General features: G+C 47.7%; 1 protein-coding gene across 5 annotated transcripts in view; it reads right to left on the bottom strand.

Moving 5' to 3' along the window:
• Positions 1–18676, bottom strand: part of UHRF1 (ubiquitin like with PHD and ring finger domains 1) — a 49252-nt gene that overhangs the window by 21236 nt on the left and 9340 nt on the right. For all 5 annotated transcript variants that reach the window (XM_066344794.1, XM_066344792.1, XM_066344793.1 and 2 more), the window contains exons 3-5: positions 6669–6932; positions 5808–5968; positions 2782–2997 (exon numbers count right to left, since the gene is read on the bottom strand). In XM_066344794.1, coding sequence (XP_066200891.1) covers positions 2782–2997; positions 5808–5968; positions 6669–6932 — 641 coding nt within the window. The remainder of the gene's footprint in view (positions 1–2781; positions 2998–5807; positions 5969–6668; positions 6933–18676) is intronic.

Raw genomic sequence — 18676 nt, 5'->3', positions numbered from 1 at the left:
ACACCACAATGTAACTGATATATGACATTCCACTCAACAACAAAAAGTACTTCTTTTTTTCGAACAATCATGGAATATTCACCAAGACAGACCCTATTCTGGGCCATAAAATGAACCTCAAGAAATTTAGAACTGAAATGAAAGAGAGTATGTTCTTTAGACAAAATGAAGTCAAACTATAAAGTATTAACAGAAAGACAATGCAAAAATCTCTAAACATTTGGCAATTATACACTACACTTCTAAATAAGCCAGGAGTCAAAAAGGAAGTCTCAAAGGAAATAAAAGAAATAGAGGACTGAATAAAAAGGAAAAGATAACAGAATTGTGAAAAGCAGTTAAGGCAGTGCTTAGAGGAATTTATAGCACTAAAATGTTTATATTAGGAAACAAGAAATTTCAGCTCACTAGTCTAAGTTGCTTTACACCAAGAAACTAGAAAAAGAGCAAAATCAATCCAGGGAAAGGAGAAAAGTAAAAACTATACACACTATATGCGTCCCCAAACTGTGGCCCCCTGAGGCCATTTATCCGGCCCCCCGCCACACTTCCGGAAGGGGCACCTCTTTCATTGGTGGTCAGTGAGAAGAGCACTGTATGAGGCAGCCCTCCAACGGTCTGAGGGACAATGAACTGGCCCCCTGTGTAAAAAGTTTGGGGACCCCTGCACTAGCATATTATTCACCCACCAAAATAGAAGGTCTGACACAAGCTAGTACATGTATGAACCTTGAGGACATTATGTTCAGTGAAATAAGCCAGACACAAAAAGAAACCAATGACACTGTAAACAAAAAGAAAAAAACAAGCCCTGGCCGGTTGGCTCAGTGGTAGAGCATCGGCCTGGCGTGCAGAAGTCCCGGGTTCGATTCCTGGCCAGGGCACACAGGAGAAGCACCCATCTGCTTCCTCTCTGTCTCTTTCTTCCCCTCCCGCAGCCAAGGCTCCATTGGAGCAAAGATGGCCTGGGCGCTGGGGATGGCTCCTTGGCCTCTGCCCCAGACGCTAGAGTGGCTCTGGTAGCAAGAGAGCTATGCCCCGGAGGGGCAGAGCATCGCCCCCTGGTGGGCAGAGCGTCACCCTCTGGTGGGCGTGCCAGGTGGATCCCGGTCGGGCGCATGCAGGAGTATGTCTGACTGTCTCTCCCCGTTTCCAGCTTCAGAAAAAATACAAAAAAAAAAAAAAAAGAAAAGAAAAGAAAAAAACAGTGAAAAAACTGGTTATTTTTTCAAAACAATATCACTGCAGCCTCCTCCCTGGTGCTCCTGATGCCACGCTGCCCCCTGCAGTCCATTCTCTGCTTTGCTGTCAGAGCAATGATTCTTAATCATAGTCAAAGCATGTGGCTCCCATATCAAACACCCCAATGACTGCCAGCAATAGAGAATAAACACCAGTTCTGGACCACTGTCGGCCATACACTGAACATCCAGGCACATGGACACTTCCAGTCCCCACTCCTCCCTCCCTCCCTCTCTCCACTCTAGCCCACTGGTTTCCACACTAGGCCACAAATGTACCAGGAACGGTCCTGCCCCAGAACCTTTGCACCTGTTCTCTGTCCTTGGGGCACTGTTGTCCAGATATTTGTGTCTATACTCACTATATACATTAGCATATTATTCACCCACCAAAAGAAAAGGTCTGACACAAGCTACTACATGTTTGAACTTTGAGGACATTACGCTCAGTGAAATAAGCCAGACACAAAAAGACAAATACTGTGATTCCACTCATGAGGTCCCTGGAGGAGGGACAGAAAGAAGATGATGGGTGTTGGACTTGGAGAGGGGGGATGGGGAGTTAGTGTTTCATCAAAATAGTTTGTTTGGGATGATGAAAATGTTCTGGAGATGAGATGTTAATGGTGTTGATGGTTGCACAACAATGTGAATGTACTTAACACCCCTAAACTGTACACTTAACAATGGACAGGATAGTTAAGTTTTCTGTTATGTATTATTTTAACACACACAAACACAGAGAAAGGCAAAGTGGAACAGAGCCCAGCAAATATTTTCTGCAAAGAGTCAACAGTAAATGTTTTTGGTCTCTTTCTCAACTACTCAAATGTGCATTTCCAACACAAAAGGATCCAGATAATAAGCAAACAGATGTGCAGGGCTATATGTCAGTAAAACTTTATTTGTCACAATAGGTAAAGAGCCAGATCTGGCCTCCAGTCTGCTGACCCTGACGTGGAGCACAACACTACGAAGGTTTGTTATGTGCATCTCTATGCTTGTTTATGCACGAATGTCCCTGGGAAGGTCACAGAATCATTCAAGTCTCCAGAAAGAAATGGTGACCAGAGGACAGAGAGAAGGGAGAATATTCACTGTGTGACTTTTGATACCTTTGGATTTTTGTTTGTTTTTAGAGAGGAGAGAGAGAGAAAGGGGAGAAGAGTGGGAAGCATCAACTATTAGTAATTGCTTTTCGTAAGTGCCTTGACCGGGCAAGCCCAAGGTAAAGAACCGGCAACCTCAGCATTCCAGGTCTACGCTTTATTTAATGCGCCACCATAGGTCAACCTTCTAGATTTTGACACATTTGAAGTTCTTACCTATTTGCCAAATCTAAAAATAAATAAAAGAAAACAAAAATGGTTGAAATCTCCACTGAGGCTCAGAGATGGTTCCCCCCAAGCAGGAGCGTGAGGGTGTCAGTCTCAGAAAGAGGACCAGTGGGTGAGCAGGACATTGGAGAGCAGCCCCAGATTGGAGGCCCGGTGGAGACTGAGGGCCTCGGCCAGAGAGCTCTGGCTGGACAGCCACTCACCCGAGCCTGACGTTGGCATACAGTTCCCGCACTGTCCGTGTCTCACGCTTCCGCACAATCTCTGCATCATACCAGAAGCCCCGATCCTTTGGGTTGTCAGGGTTATAGTTGAGCATGACCTCCTGGCCCACTTCCAGCTCCTGCCATTTGAAGATGTGTCGGGCACGGGCACGGACGTCCCGTGAGCTCATCTGGACCACACCGTTCTCTGGGTAGCTGGGAAGAAAACACCAGACCACTTTCCCTCCACAAAGAGAAAAGGGAGGACAAGGCCACACACAACAAAGGTGTGGGTTACTCTCATCCATCAGAGCAGTAAGGCCCCTCCCCACGTGCCTCATTTGCTGGTGTCAAAAATACACAGGTACTGACTATGGGTTTCAATTATAGAAGGTACTATGGATTGATCTATGTCCCCCCAAAAGATACTCTGGAGGTCTAACTCTTGGCATGTGAGAATGGGATCTTATTTGGAAATAGAATGTTCACAGATGTAATCAAGTTAAGATGAGGTCACACTGCCTTAATCCATTACAAATGGTGTCCTTGTTGGCCCTGGCCGGTTAGCTCAGTGGCAGAGCGTCGGCCTGGCGTGCAGGAGTCCAGGGTTTGATTCCCAGGCAGGGCACACAGGAGAAGCGCCCATCTCCACCCCTCCCCCTCTCCTTCCTCTCTGTCTCTCTCTTCCCCTCCCGCAGCCAAGCCTCCATTGGAGCAAAGTTTCCCCGGCCTCTGAGGATGGCTCTGTGGCCTCTGCCTCAGGCACTAGAATGGCTCTGATTGTGGCAGAGCAACGCCCCAGATGGGCAGAGCATCGGCCCCTGGTGGGCATGCCGGGTGGATCCTGGTCGGGCGCATGCGGGAGTCTGTCTGACTGCCTCCCTCTTTCCAACTTCAGAAAAATACAAAAAATAAACAAACAAACAAACAAATAAATAAATAAAAAACAAATGGTGTCCTTGTTAAGATGGGATCACAGACACAGAGGAAAATAACACATGAAGACAGAAACAGAGACTAGAGTAATGTGGCCATGAGGCAAGGATTGCCATCCACCACCAGAAGCTGGTAGAGGCAGGGAAGCATTCTCCCCTACAGGCTCAGAAAAATCACAGCCCGGCTAACACCTTGATTTTGGCTCCAGAACTGTAAGAGGATGAACTGTCATTAGAAGCCACCGTCTGCGGTACTTTGTATGGCAGCCCTAGGAAACAGAAAGAAATCTGGGGAGGGAAAAAAACCTAACCTTTTCCACATACATGTGCTGAAAATGGTTTTTGCAGAGGGACATGAATTATTTCACGTATGTAAATATAATACGTTGGATGTTAGGACAAAGTAGGAAGTCATTCTGGATATGCAGGAATATTCCAGCAGCCTCATAAAAGGCACGAAATAAATGGGCTCAAAAAAACATCCCATCAGAAACAAAGTTAAACCTCAAGTATGAGGGGACAACTCCAAATCTACTATAAGTAGCTACATCTCCTGGCACTCATTATTTTCACTAGTGAACCACTAAGAACAAGGGTTGCCAAAGTTTTCCTGTAAAGGGCCAGATAGTAAGCACATCTGGCTTTGTGGGCTAGAACAGCGGTCCCCAACCCCTGGGCCGCGGACCGGTACCGGTCTGTGGGCCATTTGGTACCGGTTCGCAGAGAAAGAATAAATAACTTACATTATTTCCGTTTTATTTATATTTAAGTCTGAACAATGTTTTATTTTTAAAAAATGACCAGATTCCCTCTGTTACATCTGTCTAAGACTCACTCTTAACGCTTGTCTCATAAGTTCGACAATTATATTTTAAAATACCACAGTTTTTACGCCGGTCGCATAATTTTATTTTGTGCATTTATCCGTCCCACCGGTCCGTGAAAATATTTTCTGACATTAAACCAGTCCGTGGCCCAATAAAGGTTGGGGACCACTGAGCTAGAAGGTCTCTATCATGAATACTCAACTGTGCTACTGTCACCAAGAAAGCAATCACAGAAAACATGCAAACAAATGGGTGTGATGTGTTTAGATAAAGCTTCATTTACAAAAACAGGCAGTGGGCCACATTTGGCCCTCAGGCCTTAGTTTGCATTCTCTAACCAAGAGGATGGGAATCTTGTGCCTACTTTGATTCATTACTCAATTACTTTTGTAATTTTTACAGAGCTAAGCTTAGTGTGTGCCAGAAACAAGGGTAGGCAATAGGGACCTCTCAGGGAACCAGATGAAGCTCCTGTGCTCACGAGAACGTGAGCTTCCTGCAGGCTGGCACACCTGCCCTGTAATGGACTGAATTGTATTACCGCTCCACCCCAGTTCATGTAATAAAGCCCTAACCCCCAAAGTGACAACATTTGAAGATGGGACTTCAAGGGAGATAAAGTTAAATGAGGTCATATGGTTGGGTCCCTAATCTGATGGTGCTGGGTCCTTACAAGAGGAGACACCAGAGCTCTCTTTCCATGTGAGGACAGTGAGAAGACCACTAAGAAGACAGTCCTCACCAAACAGTAACCCTGCCAACACCTTGATCTTAAATTTCCAACCTCCAGAACTATGGGAAAATAAATGTCTGCTGTTTAAGCTGCCCAGCATGTGGTATGTTATGGCAGCCCAAGCCTACTAAGACACTTTGTGTTCAGAGACAAGAATTCCTTGTGCCTAGCACAAGGCCTGATACACAGAATAAGGGCTCACTAAATACTCATGCATTCCAGTGAGGGAGAGAGGACAAACATGTAGGATGGTTTCACGTGGTCCCACTGATATGTAGCATGAATAAAACAAAACAGGAAATGGTGGGGAACTGACTGGAAGATCAGAACAGTCTCCAAAGAGACCTGAAGGGGGGTTGGCCTAGCTTTGGGTCCCCATGACACTAATCCTCTAGCGGTAGCTTCCTCTGTGATTTGGGAGCATGAGGGTGGGAGCCTCAATCCTGACCATCATCCCCAAAGATGCACCAAACTCCAGGTCCTACATACACAGAGCCAACAGCCCAGGCCCACCTGCCTGCAATGACTTACTCATCGTATTTCACGTGGTAAATGACATCTTCTTCCAGCATGGAACAGGAGGTGGAACTGCAAGGCTCGTCCTGGGATGGTGGCTTTCTCGTCACCCTGACAACCTGCGCCTCAAACCAAGCTCCCATGTTGGTGTCCCGAGCGTCGACAAACTCATTGACCTGCAAGGAAAAAGGAAACTCTCATATGACCTAACTCTGATCAGCAACACTCACAGGGCCTGTTTTGATTCTTGGCACTGGAAGCTTTAGGCCTGGGACACAAACTCAAACGCCTGCAATACAGTTTCTCGGCTCCGGCATAGTGGACATTTGAGTCATTCTCTGTGAGTGATCATCCTGGCCACTGTGGAGTATTGAGCAACCTCCTTGTTCCCTCTCCCCCCCAGTCGTGACAACAAGAGATTTTCTCAGATATTGCCAGTGTCCCTGAGAGGGGGGCCATTAGCCCAGGAAGGCCAGAACTACCCATTTCTCAAGAGAAGCTGGGAACCCAGATCATTATGTGAAATTTCATGATCTTAACTGATAGCAGTGAATTCAGAAATCTTACAGCCACTACAGAGGCCACGAAAAGGAGCCTGCAGGCCCGGACCCAGGGTTCTACTTTAGGGATCAGAAAGGCATCTGGAGTAGTGTATGTTTCTGACAAAGAAATTTCTAGAGGTTTTCATGGCATCATGGCAGGACTGGAGGTACCCAGCCACAGGGATGGAGGGGAGCTGGCCAGTCCTCATAAGTTTACGGCTGGCTGGTAGGGAAGCCAGAGAAGACAGACGGCTGTGGGCAGTGCTCCTCGGGGGTACAGAGACTGACCAGGCAGGGAGTACCCCCAACCCTAAACCTTCTGCAGGAGCCTCACCTTATACAGGCCCAGCTCCGTCTCATCCCACACATCCTCATCTGCTAAGCCCGCCTTCCCATCCGCCTCCACAGTCATCTCGCCACTGTTTGAGGACTTGTCCGACTCGCTCTGGCCCAGGCAGCAACCAGAATCTGTGTCAGAAAGCTCGGAGTCTCTCTCCTTGCTGGTGCTGGGGGGAAGCACAAGGCTCTGCCGGACCAGGAGCTGGATGGTGTCATTCAGGCGAACATCGTAGTCAAAGAGGGTGTGGCCGTCCTCCATCTGCAGAGATACCAAGACAGGTCCTTCACCTACCTGACATTTAGTGAGTCTGCTGGGTGCCAGGCAGCAGGAACATGCCTTGCACCAAAGGCCAAATCTGCCCTAGGAGTATAAAACAATAAAACCTGGCCCTGGCAGGTAGCTCAATAGATAAAGGCATCAGCCAGGCATATGGATGTCTCGGGTTCCATTCCTGGAGGGGACCATCTGCTTCTCTTCCCCTCTCTCCCCCCTTCTCTCTCTCTTCCCCTTCCACAGCCAGTGGCTCTGGATCCACTGGTTATAGAGCATGGCCCCTGGCACTAAAGATAGCTCCCTTGAAGAGCATTAGCCTCAGGTGCTAAAATAACTCCATACTTGAGCGTAGGCCCTAGATGGGGTTGTCAGGTGGATCCTGGTTGAGGCACATGCAGGAGTCTACCTCATTATCTCACCTCCTACCTAGAGAAAAAAAGAAAAGAAAAAACAATAGAACCTGTGCCCTCCTTCCCCAGGGTCCCCAGACTATCCCAAATGAGGACTCCTGGTGTCATGTCCCCATAACTCTGCTGTGCTATGGACACACACTGGGTATCAGAGGAAGTTTCCTTAGTACTTTATGTATTTTGCTACTTTCGTTACAGTAAACATGCATTGTCTTTATCACCAGTTCTCAAGTGAGGGTGATCCAGCACACAGGGGACAGTGGCACACAATGTCTGGAAACATCTATGTTTGTCACATGGGGTGAGGTAGGGCCAGAAATGCTGCAAAACCTCCCACACTACCCGGGATGGCCCAATGTCAGCAGTGCCCAGAGAGGAGACCCAGTTTATGTGAGTCCAAAGAGACATACCCAACATCCACTAGTCTCCTTGGTAAGGGTCCAGCTCAGATATACCCAGTCAGGGCAGTTTCTCAGATCCATTAACTCCACCCCTCTCTATTAACTCCTTCATGCTAACTCCACGCATACTAGACAACTACTAACAGGACCCTGTGGTCAGCACAGCTCAGCAATCTGCACCCCGGCTGTGACTCCGCTGGTATGAAAGAGTTTTACTTTCTAAGTTGCATCCCAATGTCTCAAGAGGCCAAAGAGTTAACTTTTTCTTTCTTATTACTGAATTTTCTGGGTGATACTGGTCAACAAAATTACACAGTTCAGGAGCACAATTCCACACCACATCACCTGTACATCACCCCAAGTCGAGTCTCCGTCTATCACCATTTATCCCTTTACCCTCCTCCACCACTACTACACCCCACTACCCCCACAACATTCTGCATCCATGAGAGTTATCTTTTATTAGCAACTATCCCACGGCACTCCACCAACACCCGACAGGACCTGCAAGTGCACCTTGTTCTATCCTGATGCCCCTATGGCAGGTCTGTGCCCTCGGCATTATGACACTGGGGCCGGATCGTTCTCCGTGGGCCCATCCTCAGCAATGCAAGGCGTCAATCACCATCCCTGGCCCCCACCCACAATGCAGGAGCAACCTCAGTCGTTACAACCACAGATGTCTCCAAACTTCCAGTGTCTCCTTGGGGTAGAACAACCTGCTTCATAAGCACTGCCCTAAAGACACGGGAAACAGAGAGGAAAACACACACAAAAGATCGATTTTCCTGGCCAGTTTTTACCAAAAGCTGGTTGCCATCAATATGCAAACAGTACCATGGGTCACTGTTGAAGCAAGTTCCAGGGTCCAAGGTCATCCTTCCGTCCAGGGGTTGTCATAATTTCTTTTTTTTTAATTTAATTTTTTATTTATTTATTTTAATAGGGACAGAGAGAGAGTCAGAGAGAGGGATAGATAGGGACAGACAGACAGGAATGGAGAGAGATGAGAAGCATCAATCATCAGTTTTTCATTGCGACACCTTAGTTGTTCATTGATTGCTTTCTCATATGTGCCTTGACCGGGGGCCTTCAGCAGACCGAGTAACCCCTTGCTGGAGCCAGCAACCTTGGGTGCAAGCTGGTGAGCTTTTTGCTCAAACCAGATGAGCCCGCACTCAAGTTGGCAACCTCAGGGTCTCGAACCTCGGTCCTTCCGCATCCTAGTCCGACGCTCTATCCACTGCGCCACCGCCTGGTCAGGCTCTTTTTTTTTTTTTTTTTTTTTTTTAAGCGAGAGAGACAGAGAGAGGAACAGATAAGGACAGGCAGGTACAAAGAAAGAAAGATGAGAAATATCAATCCTTCATTGCAGCACTTTAGTTATTCAATGATTGCTTTCTCATATGCGCCGTGACCAGGAGGCTACAGTAGTGAGTGACCCCTCCCTCAAGCCAGCAACCTTGGGCTTCAGGCCAGCGACCATGGGGTCATGTCTATGATTCCATGCTCAAGCCAGCAAACCTGCACTCAAGCTGGTAAGCCAAGCTCAAGCCGGCGACCTTGGGTTTCAAACCTGGGTCTTCCGTGTCCTAGTCCAACGCTCTATCCACTGAGCCACCACCTGGTTAGGCATGATTTCTTCATCACAAACCCAAGAATCTGCTGCTCTCTCTCCCCCAGAAAAATGCATCTGATCACATCATCACTTGCCTTCTGCTGCAAAGGCTATCGGGGCTCTTCTGAAACCCCTCTAGACATGCAAGACCCACTCTACTTGCTCACCCAGCACAAAGTAAAAGCCTCCAATGTGCCCGGCACTGCCCAAGTATCACAGGGAGGCCAGGGAGACTGAGATGTGGTGGCAGCCCTCTAACATGGGGCAACACAGAACATCCATGACAACAGGTTAGAGATGACACAAATGTAAAGGAAGAGACACATCAATCTGTGCACCCAAGTTTACAGCAGCATGTTTCACAGTAGCCTAAGGATGAAAACAACCCAAGAGTCCACTGACAGGTGAATGGATAAACACAGTATGTCCATCACACAGTGGAGTATTACTCAGCCATGAAAAGGAGTGGAGCACCGACAATCACTACAACATGAATGGACCTTGAACATATATGATGCTCAGTGAGAGAAGCCAGACGCCAAATGTCACACAGTGTATGATTCCATTTATGTGAAACATTCAGAACAGGCAAATCCAGAAGGACAGGAAATGAATTAATAGTTGCCAGGGGCAGGGTGAGTAAGGGCAATGATAACTAAAAGGTGCAGGGTTTCCATTGGAGGTGATGAAAATGTCGTAAAACTTACTGTGCTCATTGCAAATCACTATAAATATAGAACAAAATATCAAATTGCACACTTTAAATTATTTTCTTATTTTCACAGTAAGAGGAAGGCAGAGAGACTGAGAGAGAGAGAAACATCAACTTGCTGCCCCACCCATTTAAGCCATCATTGGTTGATTCTTGTATGTGCCCTGATCAGGGATCAAACCTGCTACCTCAGCATGTCAGGATGACACTTCAACTGAGCTACCCAGCTAGGGCCTCAAACTGCATACCGCAGAGGGGTAAATTGTATGGTATGAATTCAATCTCAAGCTGATTTTAAAAAAAGGCCCTGGCCAGATAGCTTGGTTGGTTAGAACAGTGGTCGGCAAACTGGGGCTCACAAGTCACATGTGGCTCTTTGACTCCTTGAGTGTGGCTCTCCCACAAAATACCATTTGTGGGCGTTACCTCAATAAGGAATGTACCTACCTTACCTATATAGTTTAAGTTTAAAAAATTTGGCTCTCAAAAGAAATTTCAATCGTTGTACTGTTGATATTTGGTTGTGTTGACTAATGACTTTGCCGACCACTGGGTTAGAGCATCATCCCAAAGCACAGGGGTAGCCAATTCAATCCCAGTCAGGGAATATACAGAAGATCAATGTTCCTGACTTTCTCTCAAATCAATAAAATAAACAATAAAAAAAAATTTTTTTAAAGGAAAAGAGATGTCCAAAAAGGCTATATATATATATATGATTCCTACTAAAGACAATACCCAACTTATAACAGTTAAACTTGCAATTTTTTTTTAACTTTTCTCTCCTTTTTTTTTTTTTTTTTTTTTTTTAGAGGCAGGGGAAGAGAGACAGGAACATTGAGCTGTTCCTTATGTGCCCTGACAGGGGATCGAACCAGCAACCTCTGTGCTTCAGGACGATGTGCCAACCAACTGAGCTATCCGGCCAGGGCTTCAATTTCTTATTTTTCTACTAAGTGAGAGGCAGGGAGGCAGAGAGACAGACTCCTGCATGAGCCCCGACCAGGACCCACCCAGCAAACCCTCTATGGGGTGATGCTCTGCTCATCTGGGGTCATTGCTTGGCAACCAAGCTATTTTAGTACCTGAGGTGAGGCCATGATGCCATCCTCAGCACCCAGAGCCCACCTGCTCGAATGAGCCCTACCTGCAGTAGGTGGAGAGAGAGAGAGAAAAAAAAAAGGGGGAAGAGGGAGGAGATAGTTGCTTCTCCTGTGTGCCCTGACCAGGAATCAAACCAAGGACTTCCACATGCTGGGCCAACATTCTACTGCTGAGCCAACTAATGAGGGCCAATTTTTTTTACTTTTTGATGGTGCAAAAGAAATATGTATTCAGTAGCAACCGTACTTTAAATTCTGAATTTAGATCTTGTCCCAGACTGGTGATACACAGTCCAATACTTTCCCGTGGTGCGGTCAGCTATATCAAGAGGATTTTGCGCAACCAGAAGCTAAGTGTTCTGTTCATGGTGAGCTGGGCTAAGCTGTGATACTCGGAAGGTTGGGTGTATTAAATCATCTTTGATTTTACAATATTTTCAACTCAGGATGGATTCATCGGGATGTAACCCATCGTAAATCAAGGAGCACATGTACATGGCATTCTGGAAAAAGCAAGACTATGGAGACAATAAAAGGACCAGTGGTTGCCAGGTGAAGGGAGGATAAACAGGTATGGCACAGAGGATTTAAAAAAAATTTTTTTTTATTTATTCATCTTACAGAGGAGAGGGAGAGACAGAGACAGAGAGAGAGGAGAGACAGAGAGAGAGAAGGGGGGAGGAGCTGGAAGCATCAACTCCCATATGTGCCTTGGCCAGTCAAGCCCAGGGCTTCGAACCAGCGACCTCAGCATTTCCAAGTCGACACTTTATCCACTGCGCTACTACAGGTCAGGAGGGTGGCACAGAGGATTTTAAAGGCAGAGAAACTACTCTCTGTGATACTGTAATGGTGGATACATGTATTCACACATTTGTCCAAACCTGTGGAACTTATGACACCAAGAGTGAACCCTAATGTAACCTATGGACTCTGGGTGACTATGATGTGTCAGTACATATAGGGTCATCAATAACAAATGCACTACTCTGGCGCCCAATGTTGACAATGGGGAGGCTGTGTGAGTATAAGGGAAATCTCTGAACCTGCCTCTTCATTTTGCTGAGAAGCTAAGATTGCTCTCAAAGAGAAACCTTATTGCCTGGCCTGTGGTGGCACAGTGGATGGAGCATGGACCTAGAATGTATGCTGGTGGATCCCGGTCAGGCGCATTCGGGAGTCTATCTCTCTGCCTCCCCGCTTCTCACTTCAGAAAAATACCAAAAAAAATAATAATAATAAAAAAATAGTCTGACCGGGTGGTGGCTCAGTGGATAGAGCGTCGGACTGGGATGCGGAGGACCCAGGTTCGAGACCCCAAGGTCGCCAGCTTGAGTGTGGGCTCATCTGATTTGAGCAAGGCTCACCAACTTGGGCCTAAGATCACTGGCTCAAGCAAGGGTTTACTCGGTCTGCTGTAGCCCCCTGGTCAAGGCACATATGAGAAAGCAATCAACAAACAACTAAGGTGCCACAGCGAAGAACTGATGTTTATCTCACTCCCTTCCTGTCTGTCCCTCTCTCTGTCTCTGTCACAAAATAAATAAATAAATAAAATTAAAAATAAATAAACTTTATTTAAAAAAAAGATACAGAGAAACAAACATCCCCAGTGTAACTGTGACAGGAAAACCAGCAGAGGGCAAGCCAAATGGCAAAAAAAAGATGTACAAGTCCTCTGCAACCTGGGACCCAGCCCCTCCATTGTTAGGCAGATACCACCTTATTCAGGCAATCATTTTCTGTGGGGGGCCATCCTGGGCATTTCTGAGCACTGAGCAGCATCCCTGACCTCCACCCACACACAATCCCCACTGTCTTGCCAACCACAGATGTTCCCAGACATGGCCCAGCGTCTCCTGGGGCAAGTTGTCCCCAGATGAGAACCTGTAAGTTAGACCCTCCTCACATGTGTTTGAGGGACACAGACACCAGTGTCCCTACCTAGTATATTCATAGAAGCATTATGTGCAAGGAAAACTGTGGCTTATTCATACAAAGGGATATTACATAGCTGCACATGACAGTGAACTGCAGCAAAGTAGATGTGTCTCCCACAAACATCAAGGGAAGTGAGGACAACCTCAGAGGATAAGAAACACAGCCACCTGACAGCAGAGGCAGTGGCAGAGCTGAGCCAGAAGGGAGCATGAGGTTCGATTTTCACAAAGAGCACCAGACAGAGAGAACTGGAGAGAAGAGAGGACGAGGTGGGAGGTTGGGAGGCAGAGGTGAGAGGAGGTAGAATGCACCAGAATGGCCACTGGGGGTGCAGGTGGGGGGCAGGGAGGAGGAAGAATCACAGAGGCTGAGGTAGGGGGAATCCTGATTTGGATTCAGCACCCACACAACTACTCTCCCATGCTATTTTTCTACTAACACCTACAACTGATTGAGCTCTTCACTGGGTCTGACCTGGCCCCTTACCTGACGACAGGTCAGGAAGCCAGCTAAACAGAAGTCTACAGACTCGCTTAAGGGCTGGGCTCTGTGGAGGTGACAGGCCTGCCCACGAAAGGGTGTGGACAGAGGCACAAACAGGGCAGGATGTGGAAAGGCAAGGGGCAATTGGGTTGGGCTGGCTGGTATGAAGCTCCACCTCCAGGCCATAATTCACAAGCTAGTCCCGCTGCTTTCAGAGGCCCCTTCTGGAACTTTCCAAAAGGGCCCTGTAGTCAGCAAGAAGAAGTTTGCACAACTGATCCCTCCGATGAGTTGTACTATGTGTCCCTCTCCCCCAACCCTGCTTCCCCAAAACTCTGCAAAAATGTTCAGGAACCACAAGGGAAGGAAACTGGGCCCAGGTTTACCTCATGCTAACATGTCCACGTGAGGTGACCGAAGGTCTGGGTTCATTATGGAGATCCTAATACTCCAATGCCAAGGCTAACAGCTAATTAATAATAACCACAAAAACTAAATGACGAATAAGCGGCACCTTACATTAGAGATTCTAACGTTAAAATTAAACTTGAAGTTAAAATCCTGTATAACCAAAATTTCCACCCTGGCTGGTTGGCTCAGTGGTAGAGCGTCGGCCTGGCGTGCAAAAGTCCCAGGTTCGATTCCCGGCCAGGGCACACAGGAGAAGCGCCCATCTGCTTCTCCACCCCTCCCCCTCTCCTTCCTCTCTGTCTCTCTCTTCCCCTCCCGCAGCCGAGGCTCCACTGGAGCAAAGATGGCACGGGCGCTGGGGATGGCTCCTCGGCCTCTGCCCCAGGCACTAGAGTGGCTCTGGTCGCAACAGAGCGACGCCCTGGAGGGGCAGAGCATCGCCCCCTGGTGGGCGTGCCGGGTGGATCCCGGTCGGGCGCATGCGGGAGTCTGTCTGACTGTCTCTCCCCATTTCCGGCTTCAGAAAAATACAGAAAAAAAAAATTTTTTTTTTAAAAATTTCCACTGAAAACCCCTTAAATTGCCTGTGGTACAATATGTAATTATACCTAAATATCTGCAGGGGATTTGGTCTTGGACCCCCAAGGACAGCCAAACCATTGATGCTCAAGTCCCTTACATAAAATGGTATAGTATTTTGCACATAACCTGTATCTGCATACAGGCTATGGCCGGGCACATGCAGCAGGGCACACCTGCACATCCCTTCATTCACGAGGATTCAGTGTAGTGCTTGGTGCGTGGCAATTACTCAAGTTTTGCTTTTTGGAACTTTCTGGGATTTTGCCCCCAGGAATATTTTTGTTCTCTCTTTTTTTTTTTTTTTTTTTTTTTTTTTTTTTTTTGTATTTTTCTGAAGCTAGAAACGGGGAGAGACAGTCAGACAGACTCCCGCATGCGCCCGACCGGGATCCACCCAGCACACCCACCAGGGAGCGACACTCTGCCCACCAGGGGGTGATGCTCTGCCCCTCCGGGGCGTCGCTCTGTCGCGACCAGAGCCACTCTAGCGCCTGGGGCAGAGGCCAAGGAGCCATCCCCAGCACCCGGGCCATCTTTGCTCCAATGGAGCCTTGGCTGCGGGAGGGGAAAAGAGATACAGAGAGGAAGGAGGGGAAGGGGGTGGAGAAGCAAATGGGCGCTTCTCCTATGTGCCCTGGCCGGGAATCGAACCCGGGTCCCCCACACGCCAGGCCGACGCTCTACTGCTGAGCCAACCGGCCAGGGCACCCCCAGGAATATTTTTGATCGGTAGTTGAATCTATGGCTACAAAGCCTACAGATATGAAGGACCAAATGACTGCATGTGGTTTTGGGCAGATAACCCTGTACTGCAGATTCAGGTCTGAAGGCAAACTTGCCTGTGGTATTTAAATTATGTTTCTCTTTTAATTCAAGTATACGTCCTGGACATTTGGAGTTTTATGCCATGAGCACTGTGTAAATCTAAATACATATACAATTTAAAAACTAAGTACTCTGTTCCTTTTGGAAACTTGTATTAAAAAGCTTGCCATGCCCTCCAGACCAGGTGCTGGCGCAGCTGATAGAACGCTGACCTGGGATGCTGAGGACCCCGGTTCGAAACCCCAAAGTCGGCAGCTTGAGCACAGGGTTGCTGGCTTGACCATGGGATCATACATATGACCCCATGGTCTCTGGCTAGAGTCCAAAAGTCACTGGCTTGAGCCAGAGCCCCCCAGTAAAGGCACGTATGAGAAACAATCAATGACCAATTAAAGTGCCACAACTACGGGTCGATGCTTCTCATCTCTCTCCTTCTCTGGGATAGGGGGCAGGGGGAAGCTTGCTATGCCTGCCTGACCTGTGGTGGTGCAGTGCATAAAACATTGACCTGGAATGCTGAGGTTTCCAGTTCAAGGTACATACAAGAAGCAACTACAAATCGATGCTTCCCACTCTTCCACTACCATCTATCTCTTTCTCTCTCTTCTAAAATCAATAAATAAGGCCCTGGCCGGTTGGGTCAGTGGTGGAGCGTCGGCCTGGCATGCAGGAGTCCCGGGTTTGATTCCCGGCCAGGGCACACAGGAGAAGCGTCCATCTGCTTCTCCACCCCTCCCCCTCTCCTTCCTCTCTGTCTCTCTCTTCCCCTCCTGCAGCCGGGGCTCCACTGGAGCAAAGTTTGCCCGGGCGCTGAGGATGGCTCTGTGGCCTCTGCCTCCAGCGCTGGAATAGCTCTGATTGCAGCAGAGCGAAGCCCCAGATGGGTGGAGCATCGCCCCTGGTGGGCATGCCGGGTGGATCCCGGTCGGGCACATTGGGGAGTCTGTCTGACTGCCTCCCCGTTTCCAGCATAAAAATAAATAAATAAATAAATAAATAAAATTAAAAAGCTTGCTATGCCTATTGCTTCTGCCCATTCATCACATTTTCAGGGCTCTTTTCAGGGTGTTGAGTGCTGCCCCAAAACAAAAGAGTAGTAAATAACTGCCACTGGATTTGGTATGTGGTGGATCTCCAGTTGGCTTAAGAGGCAGCAATTTGGGTGAGAGGTGGAGGTGATGTAAACCAAACTGCAGGGTCTTAATGAGGGTGGTGTGAGCCTTCTACCAAGATGAATGCAAAGCTGGAGGAGGAAAGGGAACCTGGAGAGACAGGAAGTGAGAAACCACTCTGTCCTTCTTCCAGGGGATGCAGCCTAGGCCTCCACCTTCCTGTCTCAGCCTCCAGGCTTCCAGAGCAACCTGAAGTGCAGGCCAGATAGACAGACTAAAGAGAAGAAAATACAGGGATCAGGATTGCAAACATGGCAGAGGTGACAAAACTGCCCACTTAGGAAGGAGCAAGCAGAGGGGAACACCATCTCAAGGACAAGCACAACCCTTCTCACATCCTAGCCCCCCTCGGATATAGAGAGGGCACACTAGGCATGACAACTGAACTTTGCCCTTTAACCCTACAGGTCCACAGCTGATGATATGCCCTGGAGCAACATTTCAATGGTCTCTAAAGCCACAACTCTTATAGTCACCACCCATTTTCACTCTAGTCTCACAGGGGTACAGAGGAGACTTCATGATGCAGGATGATGTCACCACTCTGATGATTAAAAGAAACATGCATGTGTGAATTCTAATTTCTAATACAAAAAGAAACAAAAACAATCAATCTAATCCCTATCATCAGAAGCTCTTTGGGGTCCTCAAGACCTTGGAGGGTAGAAAGGGGGCCTGAAACCAAATAGTCTAGCACCCTTGTCCTGGAAAAACTCCTGCAACAAAGTGCCCTGGGGGACCTGTTCTAGCACATTCCACAGCAGTGCTGTTCCTAACAGTAAAACCTGGCTGCACAAACCCAGAGGCTGGATCAAAGCACAGAGTGACTGGCACACTATAGCCACATGACAGTTCTGGCCTGCACCTGATTTTGTAAATAAATGTATTGTGACACACCTATTCATTTACATACAGTCCATGGCTGCTTTCCTGCTCCAGTGGCTGAGGTGAGCAATCCCACAGAGACAAATATTTACTATTAGGCTCTTTACATACAGGATCTGCTGACCCCTGGTTTAGAGGGCATGTCCTCCAGCTGGGAGCTCTCCAAGGGAAAAGGGGACCCTCCCCCAAGCAGCATGAAGGACAGGTCTCTGCTGTGAGGGGATTGTCCTATTTGCTGTCTGACTTTGCCCTTCAGGAATATAGGCAGCATTCTGGAAAGGCCCCTACAGCAGGGTCATTTTGTGGGTCACTGTGACATGAGTGACCTTTACAAGGCCATTCCCAGGAACCAGTTCAAGTGATCTTTCAGACTGACCTTAACAGAGCCTTTAATCCCAGCAAAACCAATTTAGCTGTGCTCCTAAATTACCTATAAAATTAGTAGTTCCGTATGGGGGGGTGATTCTGTCCCCAAGGGGACACTTGATAATGCTCAAGACATTTGTGGTTGTCACGAGGGATGCTCCTGGCATTTAGCGGGTGGGGGCCAGGGATACTGCTTAATAGCCCACAATGTCCAGGTCAGCCCCCCACCCCGAGAATGACCTGGCCCTCATGTCAGGAGTGCCCAGGACAAGCCCTGCACTGATTTATTGAGCCTTTATCATAAACCAGGCATGGGGTTTATGCCTTCACATCTATTACCTCCCTGAATTTTTACCATGCTACAATATGGTGGGTCCATAATTAGTCTTGTTTGAACAGAGGATCAGTGGCCAAGTGGCCAGGGGACTTGGGAAGATTATGTAAAGCACAAGGAATTGGATCTGAGCCTATTCAAGGCTATGCCACAAACGACAGCTATTGTTTTTGATGGGCAGCCAAAAAACAAGCACTAGATGCCTCTCTTCTTGCCCAGGCCGGGCCTGCAATGTCCCTTCCCTCCATGCTCCCTGCATTTCCGCCAATCAAGCGACATAACCGCCAACCTATTCAGCCTAAATAAGCTGCCACAAAACCCTCCCATATCATGAAGAAAGACTCAGCTATGTTCTGCTTTATGGTCTCAGTAAACCTCACTGCAGAACTTGAACTGTTATGCCTACCTATTTCTTTAAAAAGGGGAAAGAAAAAAGATTATGCAGACTCTCTAGAACATTCTGGAAAAACAATAGTTCTCTTGCAC

The sequence above is a fragment of the Saccopteryx leptura genome, chromosome 1 (assembly GCF_036850995.1).
Source record: "Saccopteryx leptura isolate mSacLep1 chromosome 1, mSacLep1_pri_phased_curated, whole genome shotgun sequence".
NCBI classification, from domain to species: Eukaryota; Metazoa; Chordata; class Mammalia; order Chiroptera; family Emballonuridae; genus Saccopteryx; species Saccopteryx leptura.
The sequence above is the reverse complement of the archived record's forward strand: the minus strand, read 5'-3'. Positions and strand labels throughout refer to the sequence as shown.